Source organism: Zootoca vivipara, chromosome 14 (genome assembly GCF_965207765.1).
Source record: "Zootoca vivipara chromosome 14, rZooViv2.hap1.1, whole genome shotgun sequence".
Lineage (NCBI taxonomy): Eukaryota > Metazoa > Chordata > Lepidosauria > Squamata > Lacertidae > Zootoca > Zootoca vivipara.
Genome location: NC_142597.1, coordinates 21,791,627 through 21,814,608, shown reverse-complemented (window position 1 = coordinate 21,814,608; position 22,982 = coordinate 21,791,627). Strand labels below are relative to the sequence as shown.

The 22,982-nt window shown below is 47.6% G+C and overlaps 1 protein-coding gene across 4 annotated transcripts in view; it reads left to right on the top strand.

Moving 5' to 3' along the window:
* The window catches only part of NECTIN1 (nectin cell adhesion molecule 1), a 186,809-nt gene that overhangs the window by 146,001 nt on the left and 17,826 nt on the right, over window positions 1-22,982 (top strand). For all 4 annotated transcript variants that reach the window (XM_088658192.1, XM_088658191.1, XM_088658195.1 and 1 more), the window contains 3 exons: window positions 16,823-16,970; window positions 18,089-18,179; window positions 18,575-18,688. In XM_088658192.1, the coding sequence (XP_088514318.1) occupies window positions 16,823-16,970; window positions 18,089-18,179; window positions 18,575-18,688 (353 nt within the window). The remainder of the gene's footprint in view (window positions 1-16,822; window positions 16,971-18,088; window positions 18,180-18,574; window positions 18,689-22,982) is intronic.

The window sequence follows — 22,982 nt, the reverse complement described above, 5'->3', positions numbered from 1 at the left end:
TAATCCCTTGTATCCCTGCTTGATTACTGAGGTCTTTGGAGAAGTCACTGCTGTTGCTGCCACCATCACTTGGGACATCACTTGGCTCATCCTCCTTGCCGAGCTCAGCCCTGGCAGGGGAAACAGGGACCTTCCAGGATCAAATCAGAAGCCAGGGTGGCTTTCGTAATTCTGGGACAGTCCCTGGAATATTGTGACACTTGGAGGGTGTGCGTTAGGTATGAGAACTGAAAGTTGTGCAATTTTGGACCAGACCCAAGTCTGCTCAACTCAGGACCATATTTCCAACTGGTCTCCTATGTATAATGGAAAATATTAGGGTTCTTCCTTTCTTGGATAGGATGCAGGAGCAGAGTTAGAGGGTGCCCTGGGGACCCAAGTCCCTGATCTTACGTGCCAGACCTCTCATACCTCCTGCCTCTTCCCCCCCCCCTTTAAAAATGAAACGAAAACAAAGCTTTGCCCACAGGGTGGCTGAGCCAGAGGTGGGGCAAGAGTCCACCTTAATTTTCCCACAGGCATCTATCATCTATCTATCTATCTATCTAATCATCTAAGCATATGCACATTTACATCATGGGTGCATGCCTTTGAGAACCTACAGAATCCTTTAAGGGCCCAGAGATACCCTTGCCTGGATCTGTAAATCTATTTCTTTTCCATCTCACCCCAAAGATGTTTCTTGTGGTGGGTGGGCCAGCCAGTGTAGGGTTAATCCTTTTCTTTGCTTCTGGTCTGTGACAGAGCTGGCTGAGTGATCTGCTCCAGCTGCCCATCTTTTCTGTTTCCATTCCCCCCTTATCTCCACGTCCCTCTCCATCTCCCCTGACTGCTGCCAGCCTGTTTATCTGGCCATTTTGGGAAAGAAAATTGCCAACTTCACACCTGTCAGCCTGAACTGATCACCCGTCACAGAGAGACTCCAGCCGGTCCTGACCTCGCAGGCTTTGTGCTTTCTGCAGGGAAATTGCTGCGGATCCCCGAGGAGCAGGAAACATGCGCCATTTCCCATTTATGCGGGTTGATGTGCATGACCGTTTGGACATGGCAGGACGTGGCTTCAATCAGCCTTAAGCTGGCGTTTCTGCATGTTAAAACCATTCGTCTCAGTGGTTTGCCACATGCTCCACTCATCAACTGGCCTACTATGAGCTGACCCATTTTTGGCAAATTATTTTATTATTTAGCATTGCGCACTAACCGGCAACATGAATACACAATGATACAAATGGCTCCATTCACACCGCTAGCCTTGCTCAGGAGGCATGGGCACAAGGAGGTGGTCTGCATGCCGGTCTCACCCCCCAGGTGTTCCTGGGTACTCCACCCCCCAAGCTTCCCATGTTGAGTGCGAAGGTCTGAATGGGGGCTTTGAAACACACCTGGGTGGACATGCTTAGAAGCTTTCATGCATTCAGGCCCCATCACCCCCTGATAATACAGTCATGCAGAGACTTGATCTCCCATTATCAATGTCACTTTGTCTTGCTGGAAAGGATGCAGGTGGCGCTGTGGTCTAAACCACGGAGCCTCTTGGCTTGCTGATCGGAAGGTCAGCGGTTTGAATCTGCACAACGGGGTGAGCTCCTGTTGCTCTGTCCCAACTCCTGCCAACCTGGCAATTTGAAAGCACACCAGTGCAAGTAGATAAATAGGTATCGCTGTGGCGGGAAGGTAAACAGCATTTCCATGTGCTCTGGTTTCCGTCACGGTGTCCCGTTGCACCAGAAGCGGCTTACTCATGCTGGTCACATGACCCAGAAAGCTGTCTGTGGAGAAACGCCGGCTCCCTCGGCCTGCCTGAAAAGCAAGATGCGCGTCGCAACCCCATAGTTGCCTTTGATTGGACTTAACCGCCCAGAGGTCCTTTACCTTTACCTTTACTAGAAAGGAGACAGGCAAGGCAGCAGTGAGGCTGGCTACAATTCTCAGAGTGGTTTAGCAATCAATCCCCCTTCTCAGGAACTCTAGGAATTGTAGTTCTGCAATTGGAAGGGGGCAGTCTCCTAACAACTCTCAGCACCCATAACAAACTACAGCTTTCAGAGTTCTGCAGTCAAAGCCAGGACTTTTTAAAGTGGTGTCACAACGCTTTAAATTTATGGGCTTCACCATGTATTTCCAAATGAGCGCTTAGGCTAAGAATCCACTTGGAAACCAGCATCCTACCAGTGGGAAGGTGAAGGATTATTCTGTAGTAGCCATGGTATACCAAAACACTCTCTTGGGATGTACCCACATTAAATGCCAGAGAAGCTGGTGGTGGGAATATATGTCCCATCCAGCTGTTTGCAGCTGGACAATGCAAAGAAAAGAGAAGATGCCAAGGACCATTCGGGGAATTTAATCTCAACAGCTGTCCAAGGGCTTGAGTCACTGCCAATGCGGGGAAGCCGAGATGGAATTCCTCAGACTAGCATTGCAACTGAGTTCTGAGAAAAGAAATGATAAAGACTGGCGTGTTTTAGGTTATTGCAGAGGAGGGGCCTATAATTAAATAGACATTAGTTTGCTAAATGGTCACTTCCTGGGGTTGCACTGCCATCCGATTAAGTTCTATCTTTTTTCCATTTGCATTAAGTGATACATGTTTAATTGTGTTATTAATATGCTGCAGCCGGGAAGCTTGCAGGGTTTCGTAATTGGCGTTTAACTGGATAGTTCCAGCGTATTAGTGGATTTTTATTTTAATAGCAGCACATGAGGAGTTCCCAGTTGTCTCTGACCGATACATTTTTGGCAAGGGTCTGTCTTTGAAAGTGTTACCTCAGCAGCAGAATAGACAGTGCTCCCCTATTTCTCCCCATTCCACATTGAAGCATCACGTGTGTAGAGGAAATGTTTGTTTGCTCTTAGGTCTGGGCAGTGCTTTTTTTCTTAAAAAAAATGTTTAGGGGTACTCTCATTTTCCTACTCATATTGAAACACTGCTCGTCAATGAGGCCAAACTTAGATTCACAAAATGTTTAGAGGTATGCGTACACCTGTGTCCCCCCCCCCCAGAAAAAAAGCACTGGGTCTGGGTGCCTCTCCAGCTCCTAGGATTCTCCAACTGCTTTTTTGGCATCTTTCCCGGCCGGGTGGGGGGGGGTTGGGAGAGAGTACAAGTCCTCTTTGCTCTCAGGGCCAGCCAAGGATATCAAAATCTAGACCACGAGGGAGCATAAATTCAGGGTCTCTAAACTCTGCCATTGCTGGAACCTGGACCTGTTTCCTGCCCTGTTGACCAGGCAAGGTCAAAGTTTTGAGTTCTCTTAAGAGGACTTTCAACTTGAAATTGAAAATGGTGAAAGACAATTTCCCCTGCTCTAAGGAGAATTATGGGTGGGGATAGCAGCACTAACAGTCATGTGAGAAAAACCTGGAAAAGCAGAACTGGCCATGAGTGGAGAGCCCCCTCTTTCTACTGGCCTGCTTAACTGCATCCAGACTGGGGAAGACTGTAGCTCATGGGCTGGGGCAACCCAACCAGTTGTATGGGCAGGGTATAAATACTGTGTTGTTGTTGTTGTTGTTGTTGTTGTTGTTGTTGTTGTTGTTGTTGTTGTTGTTGTTTCTGCTTTGCACACAGAAGCTCTCAAGTTCAACCCACAGATTCTCCAGGTGGCACACATCGCAAGTGTCCTGGAAAAATTGGGACATCCCATTTTTTCCTCGCTAGAGAATGGCAGCCATTTTGGGCACCGGGATCTCGCATTATTTCGCACCATGATTTCTTCCGTGTGTGTGTGTGTGTGTGTGTGTGTGTGCTTTTTTCAGGGTGAGATCACAGCGCAAAATTGCACCAGATCACAGTGGCCAAAATGGTTGCCATTCTGTTGCAAGAAGAAGAAAAAAGTGAAGAACATGTCTGGGAAGATGGCACCCTGGTTTTTGCTTTCAGGGTGTTGGAGGGTATGAGATTGGGGTAGGAAAAGCTCCTACGTGAAACCCCAGAAAGCTACTGTCAGTCAGTGTGGGTAATTTAAGGCCTCTTCCATTGTTCCTCTGACAGTTGGAAATTTAATGGGTGGGGCTTTTTTTGACAGAGAGATGAAGCCAGGAGGAAAAGGTCACCTGGTTAATTTCTGTATGGCAGGCAGCTGTTAAAAACGGAGATTCAGGGCCAGAAAAAAAATGGCAACCTTAGCAACAAGGTGTAGAGTGCGTCAGCTGTTCATGATATGTCCTTGGACACATGGCTTGCCAAACAGATGTCAGAGAAGCCCCTATGGGCAGACAAGAAGAGCCTCTCCTTTAACTAACCCCTTTGCCAAACATAGCTGGACTAAGCATTTTACACCCAATTTAAGAGCGGATGAAGCAATTGGAGCTGTTTCACCAAGCCTGATTTCATGTCCCCCCCTCGCTAGTACGCCAGATTTAATTTCTTCCAGGAGTGACTGAGTTAATCCTCCACTCCCGCTGTGATTTCTCAGCACCAAAATCCACTTTCTATTTTTCCTGCTTCTGCCTGCTACCTGGAATGCACTCAAAGAGAAATTGCAGCAAAGGGTCTCAGGGGGTCAAGCTGCATTCCACAAGAGATTATTTCCCCCCCATATCCAGTGACTGTTTAATGGCTGATGGCTCCTCTGCCTCACCTGCAGGAGAAGGGAGGTGAAAGGGAGCCTGCTGTGATCAAAGATACCTTAGCACACTGATGGGCATTTGCGCGGCAGGGCCACAATCACGATCTGGAATTCCAGTCCGTATTTTATGGACCACCAACCCGGCAGAGGTGTTTTTTTTAAAAAAGGGGGTGTCTGAAAGTGAAATTGATGTGCTTCTCTATCTCTCAGCCTTCATTGCCCATACATTAAATGGGGATAATATGCACACTGCTTGCTTGGTTGCAGTGACGGTGGTGCAGGGCAGAGGTGCACATTACAGCATCAGCTGTACATTCATACACACATGAATTTTAAACAAACTTTTGAGTTTTAGTGTTGTTGTTGTTGTTGTTTTGGAGCGCATGGTTTCAGTTCTACATTCATTTTGTAGTGATGCAGTTTGTGTAGAGATATTAGCTGTTACATGTGTTTTATTATTATTATTATTATTGGTTATTGGTTAAATTGTAAACTGCCCTGTGATCTTTGGATGAAAGATCACAAAAATAAATCTAACAATTTATTATTAAACAAACAAACAACTGCAAACTGCCCAGAGGACATGTTCGATTGGTTTGACATATAAATGCCCCTAATCAACAATGAAATAAATCCATTCCCCTTAGTATCCGTGGGCAAGTTCTGGGTGCCTGTAACCCAGGGGTAGCCAAATTTTCTCTTACTTGCTGACAGGGATGGGGAGAAAAGGGTTCTGGGATGGCTGAGCTACTAGGAGAGAGTCCCAGGGGTGTCAACTTGAATAAAATATGGGGAGCAGGTATAATAGATCACATGATGTGGTGCACACACACCATTTGAATGGCAATGCTCATCAACTTTGGGACAGGGAGCCCCCTCAAATATTTTATTGGGGGGGGCTAAAGGGACCTCAGCCCCTAGGACAGGCATAGGCAAATTCTGGCCCTCCAGATGTTTGGGACTACAAATCCCATCATCCCTAGCTAACAGGACCAGTGGTCAGGGATGATGGGAATTGTAGTCCCAAACATCTGGAGGGCCGGAGTCGGGCTATGCCTGCCCTAGGAGTTATTTGTGGGGTGGACAGAGAGGAACCTGCATTTGCTGACTTCATCTGTGAACCCAGGACTGATCTCATCTCTCTCCCATCCTTCATATTCATCTCCAGAATTCACCTCTCCTGTGTGGTCTTTGGCTTTACCCTCCAAATTGTCAGTCCCAACAATAACCAAGCTTTAAGTCAGTGGTGGGAACCTCAGGCCAGGAGCCAAAGGTGGGCCTTCAAGTTGTATCCCCTGATCCTCGGGACTCTTCCCAACTGCACTGCCTCGCCCCAGGCCATAGCCCTGACTAGCCCTGCTTCATGCCCTCCTCATGGTGGAGGTGGGTTGGACTGGAAAGTGTGCTTGCATACTGATGATGCCTTTTGCTTTTCTGGATGGAGAACAGAGAAAGGGTGTCCGAGTAGCCTTAGAAGTAGCCTCCTGTAAAAGGGTGAGGAAATTGCACCTATTGCTTTGCCCACTTTTGCTACTGGTCCCACCCACCATGGGCAGGTGGCCCCTGGAAGGTTGCCCAGGAGAGAATGTGGCCCTTGAGTTGAAAATTGCTCCCCACTATTGATTTAGATACATGTGAGGTTGTGTACCCACCTTCTCTCTCTCTCTCTCTGCTCCCTTCTGTCTTGCCACTGTCTGCTTTATATTGTAAGTACCCTGAGGGAGGTGGGGAAGCCTTATCCATGCCACCTGGGTGTAACTCTGCAGGGCTCTATATAAATCAGTGGTGCAATGTGCATAGGCAAACAGGAACACAATACTACTTCCAAGAAAGCATGTGGAGCATCTTGCTTTTGTTTGACCCTCTCGCAATTGTGTTTTTGCAAATAATAATAGCATTTTATTTTATTTTTTAAAAAGAAAAGCTCGTTTTCTTCCTTTGAAACTGGCCACCTTCATTTCCTCCGTATCTTTCGTCTTCAATGTTAAGAACTCTTTCTCATCCACCCCCTGGGTACCCAGCACTTGAATAACTCTGTCTGTCTTCTACCGCACCAGGAATGATGCTTCCATTGCTGTTTTATTGGACAGGACAGTAAATCTGATCCAGATCTCTGTCGCTGCAAATGGAAACATCAACCCTGCAGCAGCCTTTCTACAGGAGAATTTAATAGCTAGCAGGCTACGGCAGAAGGGGGGGGGAGAGAAGGGGAGAGAATGCTCCACCCTGACATGACAACTCATCCATTCTGACGGCTTCTGTGCAATGACTGCGTGATCTGTTAAAGTCTCTGCAAGCTACTGGGTTAAATAAGCCACAGATTATATTCCACAGTGATTGCTGAGGACAGATACATGGAACTGTGTGTGTGTGTTACGGGGTGGGGGTGGGGTGTCATGTTCCAGGAACTCACAAACAGCACATAAGAAGGAGAAAGGCTAAGGCATCTGCAGCTTCTAAGTTTAAAAACACAAATCTACTAAGTGGGGTGGAGAGGGATGTGACTGAGGTTTATAAAACAGTGTGTGGCATGGAGAAAGAAGACAGAGAGGAGAGGCTGTTGTTTTCACCCTCTCCCTTTCTTCTAACACTCCAAACCTGGGATCATTTGATGACAGCGACAGAGCTACTGTTAGGCTGGGTGAGGCAGCTGCCTCGGGTGGCAGATGTTGGAAGGCAGGGAACCGCAGGGAGGTCCTGGGGATGGGGCCTTGGCTCAGTGCCAGAGCATCTCAAGGTAGGAATGGGAGAGACCCCTGCCTAAAACCCTGTAGAGCTTCTGCCAGCCAGTGTATTATTATTGTTGTTATTTATTTATACAGTGGAACCTTGGTTTACAAACACAACTGGTTCCGGAAGTCTGTACTTAAGCGAACTTTCCCATTTAAAGTAATGGAAAGTGGATTAACCTGTTCCAGACGGGTCCGCGGAGTACTCAACCTGAAGTGTACTTAACCCAAGGTATGAGTGTAATTGGTTCCGGAGGTCCGTACTTAACCTGAAATGAACTTAACCTGAAGCGAACTTTCCCATTGAAAGTAATGGAAAGTGGATTAAACCGTTCTAGACAGGTCCGCGGAGTACTTAAACTGAAAATACTCAAACCGAGACGTACTTAAACCGAGGTATGACTGTACTGAGCTAGATAGACCAACGCTCTGACTCCGTATAATGTCCCTATGTTGATCTTGACTTATAAGGCCCTGAACAGCTGAGAAGCACATCATCTGAGAGACTACCATCTCCCATACCAAATTACCCAGATTATTGCAATCTGATGGGGAGGTTCTGTTGACTCTACCATGGAGGTGCAGAGCAGGGTCTTTTCAGTAATGGCTCCTAACCCGTGGAACGATCCTCCAGAAGAAATCAGGCCGCTGCCTTTCAGAAACGATTAGGGATGTTACAGGATTGAAAGGAGAGGAGGCTATTTTTTAAATAACATGACAAAGGATGCGAGAGAGTTTGGCACTTTGGAGTTAGATTCATAGAGCTGGAGGGGACCATGAATAACATCTAGTCCAACCAGGGCCGGCTCTAGGTAGACCCCCGGTGGCGCAGCGCACCACGGCGCTGGCCCGCCAGGAGGGCGCCGCGAGCTGCGCCCACCCGCTGGCCGGCCGGTCCGCCGGTTCGACAACCAAGCTGTGCCTGCCCGCCCGCCACGGCGCCACGCAGCAGCACCTGTGGCAGCCGCGCTGCGCCCACCCAACACGCTGGGAAACAGGGCGGGGGGCGCCGGAGTGATCCGTCGCTCCACGGCGCCCACCGCGCTTAAGACGGCCCTGAGTCCAACTTGCTGCTTCAATGGAGGAAATCCACAGCATCCTCCAGAAATGACTGTCCAAGCCTCGGCTGGCAGAGCCTCCAATGAGAGAGAGCTCCATCAACCTTCTAGGTAGTTGGTTCCACTGTCTGGCTGTCTTATTCTTAAGAAATGTCTCCTAATGTTGACATGAAATCTGCTATCCTGTAACTGAAGAGATACTCCAGGCTTCTGGGTCAGCCGAGAACTATGCCCACTGTTATATCTCAGAATCCTATCACATACTCAGTCTTCCCCAAGCTAAATATATTCCTGGTGCCCTCAACCTTTAAACACCATTTCCATGTGCTCTGGCCCGCATCACAGTGTCCCGTTGCGCCAGAAGCAGTTTAGTCATGACGGCCACATGACCCGGAAAGCTGCCTGTGGACAAATGCTGGCTTCCTCGGCCTGAAAGTGAGATGAGCGCCACAACCCCATGGTCACCTTTGACTGGACTTCACCATCCAGAGGTCCTTTACATTTACTCAGAGGACTTGTGTTCCACACCTTTGGCCATCTCTGTTGTGCTCCTCTGAAGCGATTCCAGTTTGGCTAAATAGATTGTTAAGGAGCAGTCTTGGGGCAGGGGGTGACAGGAACTGTGAAAGGATGTGGATGGTTTTTGTTTTGGTTTTTGCTGCTGCTTTAGGGCTATGGTTTTGACTTCCTGTCTCCCTGTGGGCTTGCTTCCCATCTGCCTTACCTGTATATTTGGAAATATGCATGCACTTCAAAAACAAAACACCCAAGCATGCTAAGGGTGACACCCACCCCTCTCCCCTCACCCCCTGGTTTGAACATTGAACCCAGGGAGGTAAAAGAGCCATTTGCAAGACCTTTATTATGGGATGGGGAACCCACCACCCTCAAGACATTGTTGTACTCCAGCTCCCATCAGCTCCAACCAGCATGGCCAGTGGTGAGGCATGATTATTAGATCCTTGCATAGCTGCCAAGTCTCCCATTTTTCACGGGAAACCCCCAGATTTTAATCCATTTCCCGTTGTTATCCCAAACAGAAAAAAATCCCGGAAATTCCCCCGGATTTCCTACCTGCCAGGGAGGCTCCATTTCGGGTGCCGCTCTGCCCATGTCTGGGCACTGGAAATTGGGCAGAGCGGCACCGGAAGTTGCTTCTACGCATGTCCAGACATGCATAGAAGCAACTTCCAGTGCCACGCCGCTGCTGATCCCACATTTTTCAGCGGGAGACTTGGCAGCTATGAACCCTTGGCATTTCCAGTTAGGAAGGGTTTGGGAAACAGACCTGCCTGTCAGAGTAGACAATCTTAAGAAAGAGAGACAAAATGGCTGACCTGCTCCAACAAGGTTGTGGAATCTGTGCTCCCCTAGATGTTGTTGGACTCCAACTCCCATCGGCCCCAAACAGTGGAGCCGGGGTCAGCCATGATGCGAGCTGAAGTTCAACAACATTCGGTGGACCACAAGCTCTCCATCTCTAATGCTGTACTGTATGCTCCCTAGAGAATTTTGGAAAGGCAGGTTCAAGATATTTAAATGGGAACTTGTTTTACTGTTTGTATTCAAACAGCCATCTAAGGTAGGCCCGTCATACATCTGGAATTTCCCAGACAAGCTGGGATTCAACTGTTGGAAACAGTGTCAGGTGGAAATCACTGAAATGTCTGGGGAAATCTAGACATATGGCAGCTCATGTCGAAAGTGTAGATTTGGGCGAATTTCTTTTTTAAATGCTTTAAAACGTCTTCTATTTTATATATATATATATTTTGGGGGGAAGCCCAACAACTTTGGGTAAAAGTAAAAAAAAAAAAAAAGCTCAAAAACGTTTGTGTCTTCACTTTTTGTGTTTTCACTTTTTGAAATATGGCAACCCTAATCCTTCTCCTTCTCAGCTCTCCATCTTCCTTCTCATCCACATGTTCCTCTCTCCACTTTTCCCAACATGCAACCCTCACTCCGGCTTGCAGCAAAAGTTCACATTGATTTCTATATCCCGTTCCCCTTCCGTCAAGACCTTTCCAATCAAAGTGCCTGATTAGATTTACAGCCTTTCCAGGGGAGCTGATGGCATCCCCCTCCCCTTGCTACCTGCTATCAGGAGGGCCATTAGGGGCCGATCCATCACAGGGAAAAATCCCCCCAGCCAAAGCAATCCCTCCCCCCACCCCCCACCCCAGTTTGTTGCCATCTCCTTCCCTGCCACAATCTCTAATGTAGTCAAAGGGATCATATCGCATCACTCCGGCTGTCTGCTTAGGCCTGGCAGTTAAGTGAGCTGTCTCGAAGCAGAAATATTATTTACGGGATAATGTAGTTTAGCGAGAGAAAGAGAGTGACACACAGCCAGGAGAGGTAGAGGACGGGGACGGGAGGGGGAAGGAGAAGGGAGAAGATCGGCCTTGCACTATGATAACTGTCAGCAGCTCCAATTCATCTTGGTGACACCCAGGCTCATGCAGTTTAATGGAGGGCAGAGAAGGCCGGGTGTAGGACACAAGGGGAGAGAAGAGGAAGGCAGGTGTGTCCTAAAGGAATGCAAAGAGATGCGGAAAGGAGATTTTCTCCCCCTGCCACACTTCTAAGATCCACACATGACCAAGAGACCAGAGTCCCTTCTCTTGTGGATAATTCAGACTGAAATTCCCAGGTGTCAAAAAAGGTTATTTATGTATGTCACTACTGTGGCCCATGTTTCGTTAGCCCAAAAATGGAAAATGAGCAAGGTCCCAACTCAAGAAGAATGGCAACTTGAGTTGACAGAATATGCACAACTCGCAGACCTAACATAGAGAATAAGAGAACAAGAAGAACATACGTTTAGAGAAGATTGGAAAACGTTTATTGACTATATGGGGGGAAATTGTGTACAGCTGAAAACACTGGCAGCATTAAGATAAATTCAACTGCGTAAACAAGTTTTGATGGATGCAGTAATGGAATACTGAATGGTATAGTTTCTGTAAAATATGCAGGGATTTATGATATGTAAAATGAACCATGGAAAGGGAAGAAAGGAAGTCATTGATGTCTTAAGGATGTAAAAGGAGTATTTAAAATTGTAAAACAGAAAGTTTAATAAAAATTATATATATGAAGTTGATAGATTGGCATCTGGTTCTGGGTATGAACTAAGGGAGTCCACTGCTCAATTAGTTGGAGGCAGGAATGCTTCTGAATATCAGTTACTGGAAACCGCAGAAAATGAAGTCTCGAGGACTTCCCACAAGCATCTGGTCAGCCACTGGGAAAACAGGATACTTGACTAGATGGGCCATTGGCCTGATCCAGCAGACTCTTGTGTTCTTACTCAACAAGAGTTTCTCCCCAAATAACTTAAAATGAACTGTTGTGAAAGTGGTTTGTTTTAAAAAGCACTTTTGTCACCGTATCCCTTCATTTGTATGCTGCCTCCTAATAATACCTACAGTGATATTGTTGGCACAGGGGACAGAGACCAGGAAGGGGGACCTGTGGCACATGTGATGCTGCTGAACTCTAGCTCTCATCAGGACCAGCCAGTGGAGCCAACCGTTAGGGATGATGGGAGATGTATTCCAGCAACATCTGGAAAGGCAGAGGCTCCCCATCCATGGGGTTGAGCAAGGGTGGAAGACCTGTGGACCTCCAGATGTTGCTGGACTACAATTCCTATCATCCCTGACCATTGATCACATGGGCTGGAGCTGATGGGAGTTGGAGTCCAACAACAGCTCCCCAGGTTTGGGCCATCGGCTGCCATTAGGACAGTGCAGCTCCTGTACCTTTAGGAGTGGAATAGAAAATCTCAAAATTTTGGCAGCACTTCCAAAAATGTCTTCATCCACACAACAGTCACAAGTGGAACAGGGCTGCTGCATTTACGACGGCAAAATCTAGCACAGGGACCTTTCGACTTGAGCTTGAAGATTTGCTTCCTTCACGGAAGGCAGGAAAGAACCCGTTTGATGGGCCGCACTGTCAGACCTCATGAAAACAGCTCGCTTCTTTGGCTTGCTCACACTGGCGTGTCACAAAATTCTGTTTCACATAATGTAACGCTCACATGCCTGTTTTATGTCAGCAGATGTGAGGAGGAGGATAATCTCTGTAGCGTTTCTCCCCCACCCCCCTTAAGACATCAGGCTTGGATGTGCTTTGTTACAAGCTACATATTCTATTCTCCTCCCTCACCCTCCCATTATTTGCAGGTGATCAGATCATTTTGCCCTCTCCCCCCCCCATTTTAATTCCCCCCCTCCTCTCCTGCAATTATCTTTCCCTTTCATCACCACTGGAGCTGGAAGTACAAAGTACCAATTAGCTGGTTTTCAACTTTAATTAGCTTGGAAGGTAGAGCAAATTAAATCCTTTTATCATATGTTTCAAAGCCCTTTCCCATCAAGCTCCCCACCCACCCCGGCTCCAACCCCCACCACCCCCAGAATTGCCTGCCTTTGAATGTGAAGGTCATTTTCACACTCTGAGGTCAACCCCAGTCTCTGTATCCCACCACCACCACCACCTAACTTGGATTGGGGCCTTCCAGCTCCATAGGGCTGTTCCCTTTTCATTGAGTCTTCTCTGGCTGATTTTACAGGGCGAGCTCTCTCAAATGATCTGCAAGGAAGAGAGATGTTCAGCACTGTGTAAAATCTTTTTGGACAGGACAGGATAAGAGGGATTCTGAGTGCCACTATGCGAAGACTGAGGTCGTCTTTGTATCTGACATTGCAAAGAAGCACTGCTTAGTCCCTTATATCATAGCCCAGCCACTGAGATTTTTTTGGGGGGTCACTATTGGTGCCCCTGCTTGGCTCAGACGCAGAGTTCCTAGTGACAAGAAGCTGTGCATTCCATGTTGTGGATCCAAGCCTCCGGGCTGAGATTGTACACAGGCATCCTCTTTGCTGAACAAAGACCTTCTTGCTCCAGCAGGCATTTTTAGATAATAACTGGGCTCAGTTTAATTGAGGGCTGTTGTTGTTTGTTTGGCTTGGTTTTTATTTATGTACTCCGTTTAAGATATGCTAATGATTAAGCAGCAATTAAATGCCCAAAATGAGCAAATAACAATTGGAAATACAAATGTGACTTTGGCTTAGGTAGAAAGCCTCCTGGAATTTGGGCTGCTCCAGAATTTCAGCAGCACCCCAAAAATTATTTGGAGGGTGCTGGTTTTTGCACCATTGTTTTCATATTTATTTATTTATGGGGTTCCTTATAAGAAGATTTTTTATTTATCATAGAGTGGGAAGGAGTAAGCCAGAAATCATCTAGCCCAACCCATCAATGAATGCAAAATGGCTCTGCAATGCACGATGTGATGGTGGCACCCAGACAGGTGTTGGCTCAACTACCTCCAGGGCAGATCTGTCCCTCTTCCAAACAGCTCTTGCCATTAGGAAGGTTTTCCTAACGCTCAGCTGAAATCTGCTTCCACGCTGCTTCTTTTCTGCTTTTCCAGTCCAGACTAGAAACAAAATGCTGCTTCTCTTGCCATGCAACTGTCAAAGATGCGCACAGGAATATAAAACGGCTAAAACAAGTCATCCGATAAACAATACAGTACAATGAAATGATATGATATGAAATGAAATGAGAGGTGGAAATTTGAAAATAAAAGGAAGACAGAGGCAGCGGAAAATAACCCAACAATTGTCACCTGGCTACAACAGAGGGAGAGATGGGAAGCAAGGCCTCTCCATGGTCTCAGCTGAGAAACCAGCAACATTTCTCTGCTCCTCTCCTTGAAATCTTAAGCTGGTTGTTACAAGAACTCTGTTACTAAAGACGAGTGGTTGAGTTTGTAATTCTCCTTCCTCCTCCTCTCTTTTCGTTTTCTGTCAAGTGTTCACTATAAGCTTGAGGAAAGTGAATGTCACTCACTGCAATCTCTCTCTCTCTCTCTCTCTCTCTCTCTCTCTCTCTCTCTCTCTCTGTGTGTGTGTGTGTGTGTGTGTGGTTATTTACACACACCATGGATTATTTACAGCCAAGGCTTGCTCTGTTCCAGGTGTGGGGAAGCTTTGTCCCTCCTGGTGTTGCTGAACTACAACTCCCATCATCCCTAGTTACTGACCGTGCTTGCTAGGGCTGGCGGGAGTTGTAGTTCAGCAACATCAGGAGGGCCACAGATTCCTCACACCTGCTGTAAGCATAAAGCAAAATGGAGTCCAACATGTTAGACAGTTGTGTGTGTGAGAGAGGGGGGGGGAATTTGGAATGTCCCCTGTAAAGCTTAGACCAGGCCCTCCAGATGTTTAGGCCTACAACTCCCATGATCCCTAGCTAACAGGACCAGTGGTTGGGGAAGATGGGAATTGTAGTCCAAAACATCTGGAGGGCCGAAGTTTGGGGATGCCTGGCTTAGACTTTCTGAATGTAGAAAAGTAGGAAAGCACAGGAAAGGTTGGGCTAGAACATTTTTCCTTGCTACCTCTATTTATTGCATTTATTTATGCATTTCACTTATTTATTGCATTTATGTCCCACTCCACCTATTTCTGAAAGGAGCTCAAAGTGGTTTATATGGTTCTCTGCTTCCTCTTTTAATCCCCACAACCACCTGAGGTTGGTTAGGCTGAGAGGCAGTGACTGACCCAGGACTACCCACTGTGTTTCATGGCCAAGTGAGGACTTGAAGTCTGGTCTCCCAAAGTCTCAGATCGCAGAGTTTTCTAATTCCATCCTTCTCTATCCTTTTCTTTTTTCTTTTTCTTTTCCATATCCTTTCCTTCTCTACCCTCCCTCCCTCCCTCCCTCCCTCATAAAATATAACCCACCTCCACTTCCAGTACGAAAATTTGCCATTTCCAATGTACCACCTCATTCTGTTGTCTGTGAGGAGCTGGCCTGAATGTGTGAACAGGATCTGCTGAAATAAAAATGGGGAGGGGAGATGACACAAAAGTTCCAGCTGCATTTGACTCATTCACACATGAAAGAATACACCTGAGGGCGCCATTCTCAGCTGCTGAACATCCACGTGCAAACTGGCTTAAAAATTGGAGTCTAACCCGGAACCAGTGGGTCCTGTTTTTTTTGGTCCCGTGTCCCTCCCAACATCATCACATCCCCTTCTACAGAAGGCACTGCCTACTCTTCCTCAACATCAAGGCATTTCCCCCACAGACCAGCAATGGCTGTAGCTCAGAAGGAACCTATCGCTGCATGATGGAGGCCCAGCAGGATCCATTTATCACCCGGCAGGCAGCTTTATTTTTTAAAAAAGACGTGAGAGTATATCAGGGCCAGGAGAATAAAACAACTCAACAAAGACAAGCAAACATGGGAAAGATGACAGCCTGGCGAGATGAAGATGTACAACTGGTGGGATCACGGGAGGGTAGAGGCAGTATTTGTGTGGGGGGGAGTGCATCTGCTTGCTGGGGAACCAGCTAAACAAGCACCTTTCCTGAGCAGGTATAAACTGACTCAATGTGGGTCAGTCTCTAGGCTGAGACTCACAGCCAATACTGATTTTCTGCTGCAAAGAGGTAGGGAGAGGGGTGCAATTTGCACAGGGTGAGACAATGGGTTGGCACTTCTGCCTCCACCCATTCCAAGCCACTTTGCGCTCTTATTCATTTATCATTTATTTACTTAGAACATGTGTTGTTGTTGTTGTTGTTTACCCACCCTCCACTTTAAGATCCCGGGGCAGGCTACAACAATTAAAATACAATATTTAAAACAGTTCAAAACAACTTACGATCACAGAAATAAGGTGGGTCCTAAAAATATTAATCATATACGTGTGTGTGTGTGTGTGTGTGTGTTACATACCACGCCAATCTCCAAGCAGGGAGAGACTCCAGAGGTTCCGGCACTTACCTAGGTTTAGATTCCTTGGAATGAAGCTCAGATGGTATCTTTATGATATATGGCTTTATTTACGCATATATACAACCTGAGCATAGGAAGCAAGGGCTCAGAGTATTAACACTCCCATAGCTATTGCTCCACCTTTATTTTATTTATTTGTTCACATGTTTCACAGCATTTATATGCCATTTAATTGAAGTAAACTTTGCTATGAGAATTAAAATGCAAACAGACGAGAGTCATGGGAGCAGTCAAAGCTGCCTTATATCGAACCACACCACTGCTCTATCCAGCTTAGTACTGTCTGCACTGACTGGCAGCAGCTCTTCAGGGTTTCAGGTAGGGGATGTTCCCAGAGCTACCTGGAGATGCCAGGGATTGGATGAGGGGGTGGGATCTTCTGCATGCAGAACTGATGCTCTGCCAATGAGCTGCAACCCTTCCCTATGTTGCCCATCAGGGCTGTAAATGGTGTGATAAGGGCCTACCATGCAGAGTTGATGTAAGGGTAATACTCAACATTTTGTGTTGTTGGGTTTTTTTTTTTTTTGGTTTTTTTTTTTTGCAGACTTGGAACAGTTCTGCAAATGAGAAATGATAGAATGCTGTTTATATGATCTTAGTGCTTAAGACTACTCTTTCCTATTCATTACAGATAAGCCATTGCCCCGAGGGATACCGGGAGGCATTTTTGGAATCCTGGGCGTTGCTGCTGCTGCTGCTCTCATTATCAGCGTGGCTGTGACGGTCTTCATTGTCTACAGGCGACAGCAAAAGGGCCGTTCTGACACCGACAATGATCTGTGAGTACCAGACGCCCACCACAACCCCATATCTGTTCTCCCAAGGAGGAGGAGGATCAACTTTGAGATTGCAGGGGGCAATAAAAGGATAGAGCACCAATTGTGGAAGATGCTATTGTGTGGGCATTCCCTGGATTGAGGAACTGTGTTAACCACCCCTAATACTGTAGCAGGAAAGAGCTGTCCGTGGTGCTGATCTTCCATGACACATCTCAAGAGCTACCTGAGGGACCCATCAGTGGGATGCATTGAGATCAGATACATCCAATGGAAGTCTAGTGTAGATGATTCTCTTTTGCACTCTCTGGGCTGTGCTTTCTGCCCATCTAATTTCAACTGTAAGAGGCAAATCGCTTTGGCAAGTCCCTGTCCTGGGCTTGCAAGCCTTCATCTCATTGCTTTCCCTTTTAACGGGGCCATTTTCTTAGTACTGGCAAAGAAAATATTCTCTCTTCAGAGGGCATTTGAACATACCTCCCTCTCTCCTCTGCCTACCCGCAGCTTCTCAAAGCATCCTTGGAGATGAATAGGGTTTCTAGGGAAAATGTTATTGTGCCGGGACAATGCATGGCCTGTCCGTATTTGTAAATGCATCTCACTCCCCACTTGAGCCCATTTCTGTATGCCACTTATATACCAGTGGCACATGAGCCTTGACTCACTCTGTACGCGGAGCCAGTTTCATTGTTGAGACTCTGGGATTGCTTAATAATATTCTAAGTGGGGGGAAAACCTACATCAGCCACCACTGTGCTCACTTCTTGAGAGAAGCTCTTTGCTCCTCTTCTCCTCTGTTCAGAACAGAAGGGGGAGGGATCCAGTCCTGGCATCCAATGAAATATGGACATGTCTAAGGGTGTATGTTCAATTTGGGAGAGGCTGAGCCAATGCAAACAAAGAACTCAGCAGGAGGGGAGAAGATGATGGATTTATGCAGGGATATTTACGGGAGACCTTTCATGAGCATCACAGGAGGTATCTGTGAGCACACTGGCACCCAAAAGCACCACATTAGTGACCCTGCTGTAAGATGAAGGATGGAACCTCACATAATAGGCTTTCTGGGATGTTCCCGTGCCCTGCATTGTGTCTATGGCTGACCATTTCTCTTCCTGCAGGATTGACCTTCCCCCCTCCCACAAACCTGCTCCCCCACCTCCCAAGCGGAAGCAGGAGATGAAAAGCCACCTAACGGCAGAGGATATCCAGGTACCTTCCCTGGTTGCTGACCATCCTCACCTGAAGCAGAAGGAAGCATGGTTTCTCCAGCCGCTTGTCAGAGTTGCTCTGTCCATTCTATCTGGGGAAGCCTTTTGGTGGGGAGTCAATTTGGTAGGACGGGTGTGATGAGGTAGGATGGTGAGGTAGGATGTGGTGTGGTGTCCATTTCCATAGTTCCTTCAAGGGATACTGTAATTCAATTTGCAAATTTGGCAAGGAAAAGAAAAGGGGAGGAATGAAATAGAATTAAGGGGGAAAGGGAGTTGGGTAAAGAGGGACAGAAGATAATTCTAATAGGCAAATAATACAGATGGTCTACTGATAATATTTGTAAAGAGTTGCTAATCTGCCCTCTTGAACTTTACTCGCCCCACCAACCACAGGTTGTGCACTTGGACAACATGAAGGAGCCAGAGGAAGAGATCCAGAAGTTGCCACCACAACCCCCCTACTATGACATGGCAGCCACCGAGCCAACCACTCACTCCGACAAGATGGTAAGGACAGGGGCCACTGCCTGCCCACAATCTGGACCTTTCCATGGAACAGGGATGGGGATCCTGCATTCCTCCAGACACAGCTGGACAACAACACCCATTCTCCTTGACCATTGGTCATAACTGGTTGGGGCCGATGGGAGTTGGAGTCTGAGAACATCTGGTGTGCCACAGATGTCTCCATTCCTGATCCAAGAGGAGGCCTTCCTTGCTCTCAGGAGGGAATGTCTCTTCTAAATGTTTTTTGGATGCCGTGTGGAATGCTGCTTCGTATATCAGAGATGGGGAACTGGATGCTGGACTCCAATTCCCATAGTCCCTGACCATTGACCATGTTGGCTGGGGCTGATGGGAGTTGGAGTCCAAAAGCAATTGGAGGGCAACTGGTGCCCCATTCCTGACATACAACCTAAGCACCACCAGTAGCCAGCTGGTGGTCCAACTTGACTCCCTCAGCTATTAGGTCTCTCCCACCCACCCATCTCCAAAAGTTAACATCCCATCAAGAATCCCTTGCTGCACCTGGATTCCTTTTCTGGGCAAGAAGCAAAATACCACAGATGCTTCTTTGTATGTTCTTAAGTCTGTCACTCACAGCAAGCAATAGCTTGTGAGATGGGAATTGCGAACCATTTCAGGGTCTGGGTGGATTGCCAGAGTATTAGCTTGGGAGAAAATGGTGATGGTGCAATATTAAAGGAGAGCAGCAGGGCTATGCTGTGGGGGCCAGATGAGAAAGGGGGAGAGGGCAGGTCTTGGTCCAGAGTCAACGGCTGCTGCTCTTTGCTATTGGCTCTGGTTGCATCCCTCTTGCAGGACTCAGACCTTTGAGGAGGCCAACTTGAAAGCAACAATGATGCAGGGGGCTTCTGTGCAGGTCCCCAGGGGGGGGGGCTTTGCCTGTGGGGGAGCATAGGGCTTCCCACCAGCCAGCATGCCCAAGACTGGGAAGATGTCCACACAGAGCATGGAGAGAGGGGGAGGGAGGGAGGGAGGGCGGATGCCACGGCAGATGGGTGATCTGCCAGTGGAGCGTGCTGGTGCTTGACTGTTAAATGAGGACAGCACTTTTTTTATGAAAGCCCTTGTATTGCATGAATCTGTTTCAGCTGCAGGCAGGAAGACGGTAAATGCAAAGCAGGAGCGACAGCAGGGAGATTAGTGGGGGGTCACCGAAGGCGAAGCGAGTTGAGTGGAGAGGCAGGCGAGAGGCCACTTCGGAGGAGGGAGAGGAATACAGAACAGGGGAGGGAAGGTGGCTTTTTTCTCCCTGGCCCAAGATGGGCTCGCAAGACCCATTTGCAAGGGAGGCCGCTGCTTGGCGCTTCCCAAAGCTGTACATTCAAAGCCCGAGACCAGCCCAGGTGAGCCCCTTGAGGAAGGTGATGGAGGTGACGGTTCACCCCAAGCTGTGTCATTCTGGCTTCTTCGCAGGTAACCCAGAGCCATAGATCAGAGGTAGCCAATGTGGTACCCCCCAGACATTATTAGAATGCAACTCCCCCCCCCCCATCCCCAGCCATTGGACATGGTGACAGGGGCTGATGGGAGTTGGAGTCTTCAAGGTGGCACATGGGCTACCCCTGCCCTAGACAGCAAGCTTCAAATGGTGCTGGGAGGGCAATGATTCACATACCATCCCAAACAACAGTGTGCACCACACAAATCATCGTGCAACTTGGTACATGAGGAGAGCAAAGAGCTGGGCTTTAAAGAGTCCTGCTGATTGAGACCAATGGCCCATTTGCTACCTGCTTCCCAACTTCACCAACCAGATTCCGCTGGGAAGCAGAGCAAGAGGATCATTCTCTATTGTTTCATCCCTAATGTTTCTTATTTGGGGGTACATTGCTTCTAACCCTGGAGGTTCTGTACGGTCATTCCAGCTATCAGCCTCTGACAAATCACTCTTCCTGTAATCATTTGGGTCATCCTCTGTAAAGCCATCTCAGCTCGCAACCAGCACTGCATCATGTGGCAGTGAGTTCTGTAAGCTACCTGTGCCTTTGGTGAAGAATCACTTTGTTTTGTCAGTTCCGAACTGCTGCCCACCCCATTCATGGGGTGACCCTGAGTTCTAGTGTTGTGAGTCTTCTTTTATTGCTTTTGGTTCTTTTCATACTGGCGATAATTTTAGAAACCTCCATCCTGTCTTCCCTTCCTCATCGTTTTTTGGCAAAACGTAAAAGTCTCAAATACCTTTCCTTGTCCTTTACTGCACTTTCTCTACCTTTATGATATTTCATACAGAAACTGGCTGGGGACCAGTTTACTTGCAGCATTGCTTTACCCCACAGATACCCACTCAACCTCTTCAATCTGCAGAATTGGCACTGTTGCAAGCACCACATAATATCCATTCCGAAGTTGTAATAAATCGATTGTTTAGCATGGCAGCTCCCTGCTTGTTAGGACACCCCATATTCATCTCACGGAGCTACAGTTCCCAGAACTCCCTGGAAAGAGGGATAGATTGTTACACCAGCCTGAGAATTTTAGCTCTGGGAGGAGAATAGGGGTCACCTGGTAACTTTCAGCACCCTTGGAAAACTACAGTCCCAAGAATTTGTCAGGAGAAAGCCAGAACTGTTTAAAGTCGTATCACAGGCGCTGTGTGGTGTGAACATGGCCTGAGCTTCCTGCACCACCCTCAGATTCTGAAATTGGACTCACTTCTGTGCCTTGTGTCTGCCCTGCTCGGGCTGATGACTCTGGACATTAATGCCGGTTGCTGTTTGATGTTGTGGTCAGTTTGCCAGCTGGCTCCTTTCCTAGCAGGCTCCTAAATCAGCAGGTCCTCTGAGTTGGCAGAACAGTCCCGAGGCATGTGGCAGCATACCTAGTCCCTGCCAGGCAGGGCAGTTCCACAGTCAGGCCAGGGGCTCTGAGAAAAGCAGATAAAGCACAATGGCAGCGTTAGTATGGAGGCAACAGGTGCCTGCGCATTATGCGGTGTTGCAAGCAGTGCCGCCACCTCCCCTTATCTCCTGGGACATAATGATGGCTGTTGCTAAATGAAATAAAAGTGCATGGCAGCATTAGCAACTCAAGATGCTGATCTTTGAACAGATCAGATCATTGGTCTGTTTAAGCCAGTTTTGTCCTCTATAACTCCCAAAGTCTCGGGAAGAAGCATTTCTTTTGGGGAGTGCACAAAATGCACATTCAACATGCCATCTGCAAGAGGGAGCAGCAAACATGGGGGAACCCCAAAATTTGTAGAAGTGGGGAGGGGAAGCCTAAGAGGAGGATAACCCCCAAAGGGCCCAGTGAGGACTGAGCATGCTCAGTTGGTGAGGAGTGTTGACTGATTGCTAGGGCTTAGGGAATTGGGAATCAATGAAGCAGGGAATGGAGTAACCTGGGAGATGGTATGGCTGGCTGGCTGGCTGGCTGGCGGGAACTAAACAGGGGCACACTAAGCTGCAACATTTTGTTGTAGGCCCCTATTGTATCAGTTCAAATCCAAGCACTAAAAACAAGCCCAAAGGCTACACTCCTTGACTGACTGAGGTACAACAAGCCTCAGAATGGAACTGGGTCAACCCCATCACCGGAATCAGCACAAAGAGGCCAACTGTAAATTGGTTTTCTCTGATTGTGTTCCATTGCAATTGGGGTCAGCGTTTTCCCCTGGTCTCTGGTACAGCCTGTGTAAAAATCAGTTGGAGGGTTGTGGGCATCATATTCTGAACAAGGCCATCCCAAACAAGTTTTCTTAAATTATCTCCCCCTGCCCACCTTGCCTTATCATATACTTAGTGGCATGGCCCTAGCACATTCAATAATTGCAACTGGACCATTTGGGGTGCTGTAGTTTATTTCTTAAAATTATATCACACCTTTCCTTCCATGGGAGACCAGGGTGGCAAACCCATCAAAATAAAATTCTAAAAACAGTTTAAAACATTCTGAAAACATCTTCTTTGCAACTGATTCAGGGGAGGCCCGTCCCATTTTGCCACCTGCCCCCAACCCCCATGGCCCACCACGACTACCGCCACTGGGCAGGCATTCTGCAAAACATTGCCGTTCCACTTCTCTACCCGGGGGCAGGGAAGCCGAGCAGCAACATTTTGCTTGGGAATATATGAACACAGCATGAGACGAAGCAATGAGTGGGCCCTTCTCTTTGTGCTACCCCACATCCTCCGGAGAAAGAGAGAGGGAGAGGGTTGTAGGGACTGGTGATCATACATTAAGTTCACTGAAAACAGTGTGGTAGTAATGCTAAGGAAGGGACGCCCTTCTCTATTCCAAAACTGAATAGTGCAGTCTCACCTCATTTAAATTC